Source organism: Papaver somniferum, unplaced genomic scaffold (genome assembly GCF_003573695.1).
Source record: "Papaver somniferum cultivar HN1 unplaced genomic scaffold, ASM357369v1 unplaced-scaffold_133, whole genome shotgun sequence".
Taxonomy (NCBI): domain Eukaryota; kingdom Viridiplantae; phylum Streptophyta; class Magnoliopsida; order Ranunculales; family Papaveraceae; genus Papaver; species Papaver somniferum.
In genome coordinates this window covers 10,394,246-10,402,100 of record NW_020622492.1, presented here as the reverse complement: position 1 = coordinate 10,402,100, position 7,855 = coordinate 10,394,246, and the positions used below count along the sequence as shown (strand labels likewise).

Below are 7,855 nucleotides of genomic sequence, written 5' to 3'. Positions count from 1 at the left end.
ACAATGTACTTACATGATCTATCGTGGCGACATATTGCACCTATTTCTCGTATACAGAAGCTCATCCCGCAACAATTATACTGCCCAGCCTTTTGACGAGCAACAACATGATAACTCAGATGTTTAGAGAATTATTTCTTTTCTTTTTTGTCAGTGAATAAACGTCTAAGCCATACCTTATCAAATGGGATTTGAACGTTTTGTCATGGTACCTCTACTAAATACATCATCAAGGAAATACCATATAGTCCTAGGAATAACATATTAGAGAGAGTCTAGTCCAATTGACCTAGTCAATTGTCTGTTTGGTCCATTTTGGCAATATAATTTATAGTTTGGTCCTGAAAATTATAGTTTGGTCCTAGGGTTTTTTCCACCCCCACAGAATATTCTTTTTCTGTTACCAAAATATCCTTGCACGTGCAAAAATTATCTTTTGGTCCTAAATTTTATTGTTTGGTCCTTTTACCGACATATATAAACAAGAAACAGCAACAATAAATTTCAGGTTCAAGAAAATATTCTCTCTCCTACTCTGATCTCGTTTTTCTTCTTTTGCTGCAGATTTTTTTCCTCCTAGGGTTTACGCAATTTTCCTCGATTTCATTTTTGATACCAAGATCGATTTGATTTACAGCAGATTGACTTGGTTATGAAGATTGATTTGATTACAGAGTGAATTTGATTACGGTGTTTTGATTTGGAGTGAATTTGATTACAGAAGATCTGATTCGAGGATTTTTTGAAGATTTGATTCAAGACTTTTTTGAAGTGAAGATTGATTTGGTTGGAGTTGATTTTTTGGAATTACAGATTCGTAGATCGGTGTTTTTTTGGAGTTTGATTTTGAATTCTTCTTGTTGATGGTGAGTTTTCACACTAATCCTTTCCTTGAATTATAGATCATCTAAGTTTTTCTTTGATTAGAATGAATGAAGTCGTTTTGTTAAGGCTTCAGTTGTTAGAATGAACTCTTTATTTTGTTAAGGAAGAAGCAATTAATAGCGTTACGGCTTCATTCCAAGAATGAACTCTTCTTTTACCATGGAATAAGTACTGTTGGTGCTTTGTTTTTTTATCTTTTTTAGGATGTTAACGAAATGAAGTCATTCTGTTAAGGCTTCATTTCTTGGAATGAACTCTATATTTTGTTTAAGGAAGAATCTACTAGTGTTGTTCTGTTAAGAATATTTATTCTGTTAAGGCCTCATTTCTTGGAATGAACTCTTTATTTTGTTTAAGGAAGAATCTATTAGTGTTGTTCTATTAAGAATCTTTATTTTGTTAAGGCTTCATTTCGAGAATGAACTCTTCTTTTGTCATGGAAGAAGTACTGTTGGTGCTTTTGTTTATCTGTTAGGATGTTAACGAATGAAGTCATTCTATTAAGGCTTCATTCCGAGAATGAACTTTTCTTTTTTTGTCATGGAAGAAGTATTGTTGCTGCTCTGTTTATCTGTTAGGATGTTAATGAATGAGATCATTCTGTTTAAGGATTCATTCGTGGAATGAACTCTTTATTTTGTTAGAATGTTATTGAATGAAGATATTTTGTTTCAGCTTCATTCCAATAATGAACTATTTTGTGTGTGTGTGTGTTCATTTTTCAGGTTCAGTATGGCCCTATCCAGTTGTTATGTTGTTGTGTACTACAAAGGGGATGGTATTCCGTTGAAAGTTTCTTTAGATACTATGATTCGTGACTTTAAAATATCTGTTTGTGATTATTGGAGAAACTTGACTCCTCGGAGCATAAGATTTATTAGTCGTTGTGATAAAGCTCTCATTAATTGTGATTATTCTCTTCAAGGTCTAATTGTTGTTACTTGTTCAAGGGAATTATCAATTTTTGATTTGTTTGTTAAGGAGGCTTGTCATGGTGTTGCTTCTAGCTCTTCGTTTGGTATTTCCACGCAGTCGCTCAGTAACGATGAATCATGCACTGGGTTCACTGAGACTTCAAAGATTAAATACCTGACGGAAGGTCATGAGCAATTGAAACCTCTTTTATCCGAAGATTGGGAGGATATTTTTAAAGGTTTTGGTCAAGTTTTTCATGGTGGTGTTGATGAGGTTCGCTTAGCTGTCAGCAAATACTGCAGAAAGTCTGGCTATACAGTTGCAAAGGTTAAGAATGACAAACTCAGGTTCACAGGCAAGTGTGGTAGGAATGCAGAATGTCCTTGGTATCTGCATTGTATTCCAATCGATACCGCTAAAAGTGTCTTTGCTATCAAGGAATTCAATAGGGATCATAAATGTGGTGGTGCTTATAAGCTGAAGGACCCACCCGTGAAGAAGAAATTGATTAAGCATATATTCAAGGATCAAATACAGTCAAATCCGTCGATAAAGCCTAATTATATGGTTTCTCAGGTGAAGAGTTGTTATGGTATTGACATAAATACCATCATGCTTATAAAGGGAAGGAAACATCTAAGGCAGAAATATATGGCGATGATGTAAAAAGTTATACAGATCTTATTTGGTATGTTGAAGCAATAAAGGCTACTAATCCTGGCAGTTATATTAAGTTTGAGTATGATAAAGAGACTAAACGTTTTCAGAGGATTTTCATATGTTTTGCTTCCTGTATGGAAGGATACCGATTCATTCTTCCTATGCTTTACTGTGATGCAACATTTCTCAATGGGAGATTCAAGGGAACAGTGATGGCTGCCACTGGTGTGAATGGAAACCAAGGTAAATTTTCTCTCTTTTCTGAATAACTCATATTAGTTTGTTGTTTGATTTTTAAGAGCAATGTGAATGAATGAAGTTTCTCTGTTAAGGCTTTTCATTTTTTAGGATGAACTCATTTTATATTCAAGAAGAAAGTAATTTCTATCAGTTTTACTTTTGTTATTTTGTTAAGAAGGTCTCCATTTTAAGAATGACCTCTTATTTTTTGTTAAGTTTTTAGCTGTTTGTAAGTGGGAATGAACTCCTGCTGCTTTGATTCTACAGTTCATGTTATAGAATGGACTTCATTTTTGGAATGAAGTGTAGAAAAGTTATAGATTTTTTGATTATACAGTTCATGCTACAGAATGGAATTCATTATATAGAATGAAACCTTTATTTTTTTTATTTTTAATAGCAATGTGAATGAATGAAGCTTCTCTGTTGAGTTTTTTAGCTGTTCATAAGCGGGGAATGAACTCCTGCTGCTTTTGTTTATGTTTTACTTTGTTATTTTTTGAAGAAAAAGGTCTTAGTTCATGTTATAGAATGGACTTCATTGTTGGAATGAAGTGTAGAAAAGTTGCAGATATTGATTATTCTACAGTTCATGTTACAGAATGGACTTCATTTTTGGAATGAAGTGTAGAAAAGTTATAGATTTTTTGATTATACAGTTCATTCTATAGAATGGACTTCATTTTAAGAATGAAACTTTCATTTTTGTTATAGATATTTTTTAATGAACTGACACTTTTAGTTCTTTTTTGTGTTCTTTTCATTCTATAGGATTTTTTCCTTTTGCGTATGCTTTAGTTCCTAGAGAAGACATTGAAGGGTGGGAGTGGTTTATGGAGAACTTGCAGCATTGTGTCGACTCTCTTCCTATCACCTTTATCACTGATCGTCATGAAGGGCTGAAGCAAAGTATTCCCAAGTATTTTCCCAACTCTTATCATAGTTATTGTTTCCATCATTTGAAGAATAACCTCCCCATCAATAAATCACATGAGAAGTATAAACAAGTTCAAGATTTGTTCCATAAAGCTGCATACTACTATAGTGTTGCTAAATATGAGTCTGCTTTAAATGAGATGTGTATCATAGGATGTGGTTGGGTTGCCAAGTACATCAGAAATATTGATCCCAAGCATTGGGAAAATGCTTTCTTCGTAGGATGTAGGTATGGGACACACTCGTCAACTATTGCAGAGTCTTTCAATAACTGGATTCTTCCTGAAGGGATCTGCCTCCAGCTGCTCTTGTTGATGAGATTAGGATAAAGATTATGAGGATGAATGCAGAAAGGCGTGAGCTCGGTAGAAATTATAGTGATAGTTTGACTCCCATCTATAAATCTCTACTCAATTCACATGTCGATATAGGGCGTCCATGGAGTGTTACAGAGTCAGGTAATGGTATATATGAGGTTCACTCTCCTAGCTCTTATATTGTTGATCTGATGCATATGACGTGCACTTTCCAGAGATGGAAAGTGTTTGGTTTCCCCTGTGTTCACGCCACTGCTGCTATTACTATGAGTGGTATTGAGATGTTGAGGTTTGTTCATCTTTACTTTGGTTCGAATCATTTTCGCCATAAGTATGCTCCTGCAATTCGACCCATTCCCAATTACGACAGGCCAGAAGCATATGAACCTGAAGAGAGAGTCCTAACTGGTATTCCAAGGCCACCTCCAGGAAGGCCACCAAAAAAGCGCATTCGTGGTGCTTATGAGAAGGAGAGGAGGCCTATGAAGTGCTCAAATTGCAAGAAGATTGGGAACCACAACAAAGCTACCTGTCGTGTATTAATGTTAGAGTAGTATGCATGAACCTTTTTTTCTAGTTTATGTTTTTTATGTTTTTATGAACTTCTCTTACATGTTTGATTATGCACTGGTTGTAGTTTTTTTTTTTTTTTTAACTTTTTGATATGCACTTCATTTTCTGTAATGAACTCCCTTTTTTTTTCTTAGAATTGATTTTTTTAGATACTATTTCTTTTTGGATATGTATGTACTGATATTTTGTAGCAGGTTATGGTATTTTTCCTACCAAATCAACTATATGGGATATGTATTTTTCATTATCATGGATATGTATCAGTTCATTTACTGAAATGAACTTCATTTTCAGGAATGAACACAAGTTTTCCTATAACCAATAGAGTTCATTTTGGTAAATGAACTGGTATACATAAGACAGAAGACAAAATGTTGAAGTACTAGAGTTAATAGGTATCCATTAGATAGTAAGACAATGCATAATTTCCATTATCTGGAATAAACCGCCCCTTTATCAGTTCATTTACTGAAATGAACTTCATTTTCAGGAATGAATACTAGTTTTCCTAGAACTGATTTGAATTCCATAGAGTTCATTTTCAGGAATGAAGCCCGCCAAAACATCAAATAAGGAACATTCATGCTACAAAATAAATCCATAAGAAAATAAGACAGAAAGACAAGGCATAACGTAGAACATTGATGTTATATACTATCCAAAATATGATATATGAAAATATAAAACATACTAGAGTATCAATTACATTAGAAGGTAATTCAGGTGATATTAGACATAATAGTTTTCTGTTGCAATAAGAATTAATCTATTGTGCAATATACTATAGTTAAAAAGAGTTTCGTCTGTTTAATCTGTTCCAAGTAAGCAATTGCTAAGGTATTCTGAGTTGGAAAATTCACCCCAGCTCTCTTCATCCCTGATGCAGTAAGAAGTTTGTAGGCCATCCCAACTCTTCTTGCTTGCATCTTCTCTATCATGTCAGCTTTCTTCAACACACTCTGCGACTTGTTTATGGTTGGCTTGACACTTCTCTTGATCCAATAGCAGGTGTACAACAGGCAAATCTGGATCTGCACTGCCACTGTGGAGATTTTCAAAGTTGACGTTGCTGCATCTCACCCTACCATGAGCTTGTAGCCACAAGTTGATGTGTTTCATGCAGTACATAGCCATTCTGTTTGCGTCAGCTTTGCATTGCTTACCAAGCTCTCCCTTTTTGATGGAGTTGTAATGCTCCCATGTGTAGTTGCCGACGTCAAAAACCAGCAGATGCCAGTGTTCACCTAGAGACCCTTTTGATTTTGCATTACCACTGTGTGGGTCAGTATTCATAGGAATGAGCAGCTTTTCGGTTTTTTCAGGCATGCCTTTTATAAACTGATCAACTTCTTCTGTTCTCTTAAGTTCATTGTGCCACGCAAAAAATGTCTGAAAAACAAAAAGAGAAATGAATTAGATAAGCAGTTCTCATTCTATGCATGCTGGATTATACAGTTCATTACATTCAAATAGATAAAATCAAATAACCTTCATAGGCATGCATTTTTCTCTAAATCAGACAAACTGCAAGCAAACAGTTCACTTTTTATCAATGGATAGGAAGAAACACACTTACGAATGTGTTGAATTCATAATCTCGAAGTTGATATACTTTCTTCGAGTCTCACTGTCCTCGCTATCATTGAGCATTCTATCGTTGTTTGCAGCTTTATACTTTTTATATATAGTAGTCCAGCAAGGTGGTATCCAAGTAATCATTGAACAACAGAGAAATTTCACTCCCTTGAACTGAAATTGGAATTTGCTTGTGATTCTCTGCTTTCCAAGCTGCTTGACTGCAAAAATAAAAAGAAAAAATGAACTGTCAAAAGTTTATACCAAAAAAGAATTATTGAAGAGAAACATATAAAGAGTTAGTAAGATAAACATACGTAGTCATAGCTTTGCTGAAGAAATCACCAAATACCGCCAGCGCAGCATTATCAAATATGTGGTACAAAGGAGATCCTCTCAGTTCTGGTAGATTTGTCTTGATTTCTTGTCTTACTCTTCGAGGAGCCTGTGCTGCTGCTTCTTGAATCCGATGTTCTTGTTGCGCCTATGGTGTTGCTCCCTGAACATTTGCAGGATCGGATCCTCTTTTCCTCTTACCAGCAGGGTTCTTCTTTATCTCTTGCTGCGCCTGTGGTACATTCTTCTTCTTCACTTCTTTATCTCTATCAACTTGAGGTGGTACCTTTGCCACTACCTTCTTTTCTTTGTTCAACATCAGTCTGAATCTTGTTTTCTTTAAACTGTAATATGATCCTGATATGAATTCATCCCCTATTGGTTTTACTGGTTTGTTTGATCTAGTAGTCATTCTACTAGTTTCTTCCGGTACTACTTTCACAGGTGTCTTCTGAGTCTGCTCCATCGATGAACCAAGGACTATTTCATTCAGTTCTGCAACTATTTGCGAAGCTGTTTCCACATCTGCGGAAATTGTCTTTGCTTTCTTTGACCTAGTAACCACTCCAGTTGCTTCTTGTGACACAGGGGTGGGCTGGTACTGTGTCATCCCAATCGAGAAACTAGGAGGACTATAGTCATTATTGATCGCCTTTAGTGTAGCTTTGATGACGGTGTCAGCTTCTTCATCATTCAAATCCTCATTCTTCTCATTCTTGTCATCAATAAACTGCAGACTCACATGCTCTTCTCTATCTAATATATCATCTGTGTCACTTGCTATTACAAATAATTCAAGAAGCATAAATCAAACAAATATACACCTTCATTCTAAAGAATGAACTCATAAATAGATCTAACTTCATTCTACAACATCATCGTATATATATACTAACTTCATTCTATAAAATGAAGTCCAGCAAACATCAAAGGAGAAACATGGTTCACTGTAGGAATGAGCTCTTTACAATTTTTCTAGACTTCATTCTAGAAATGAAGTCCAGCAAACATCAAAGACGTAACTTGGTATACACCTTCATTATAAAGAAGGAACTCATAGAACACGGTATACACCTTCATTCAGAAGAATGAACTCAAACAACAATTTTCAGTACATTTTTTCTAGACTTCATTCTAGAAATGAAGTCCAGCAAACATGGTATTATTCATCAAACATCAAACATGGTATACACCTTCATTCAGAAGAATGAACTCCAACTTCTATATTTGTAGCCAGAGTTCATCCATGAGAATGAACTCCAACCTATGCTTGAAAATTCCGAGTTCATTTCCATAATGAAGTCCAACTTCTATAATGTAGCCAGAGTTCATCCATGAGAATGAACTCCAACCTCTGCTTGAAAAGTAAAACTAAAATATTTGCAGAAGGAAGAAAAAAATTTAGAATTCTTACCCAG

General features: G+C 35.1%; 1 protein-coding gene across 1 annotated transcript; it reads left to right on the top strand.

Annotated features, from left to right (window-relative positions):
- The first annotated feature begins 1,617 nt into the window (after positions 1-1,617).
- Positions 1,618-4,507, top strand: LOC113333606. Its single transcript, XM_026580033.1, has 4 exons — positions 1,618-2,392; positions 2,500-2,703; positions 3,472-3,808; positions 3,925-4,507. Exons 1-4 carry the CDS (start codon positions 1,618-1,620, stop codon positions 4,505-4,507), a joined length of 1,899 nt encoding a protein of 632 aa, XP_026435818.1.
- The last annotated feature ends 3,348 nt before the right edge of the window (positions 4,508-7,855 follow it).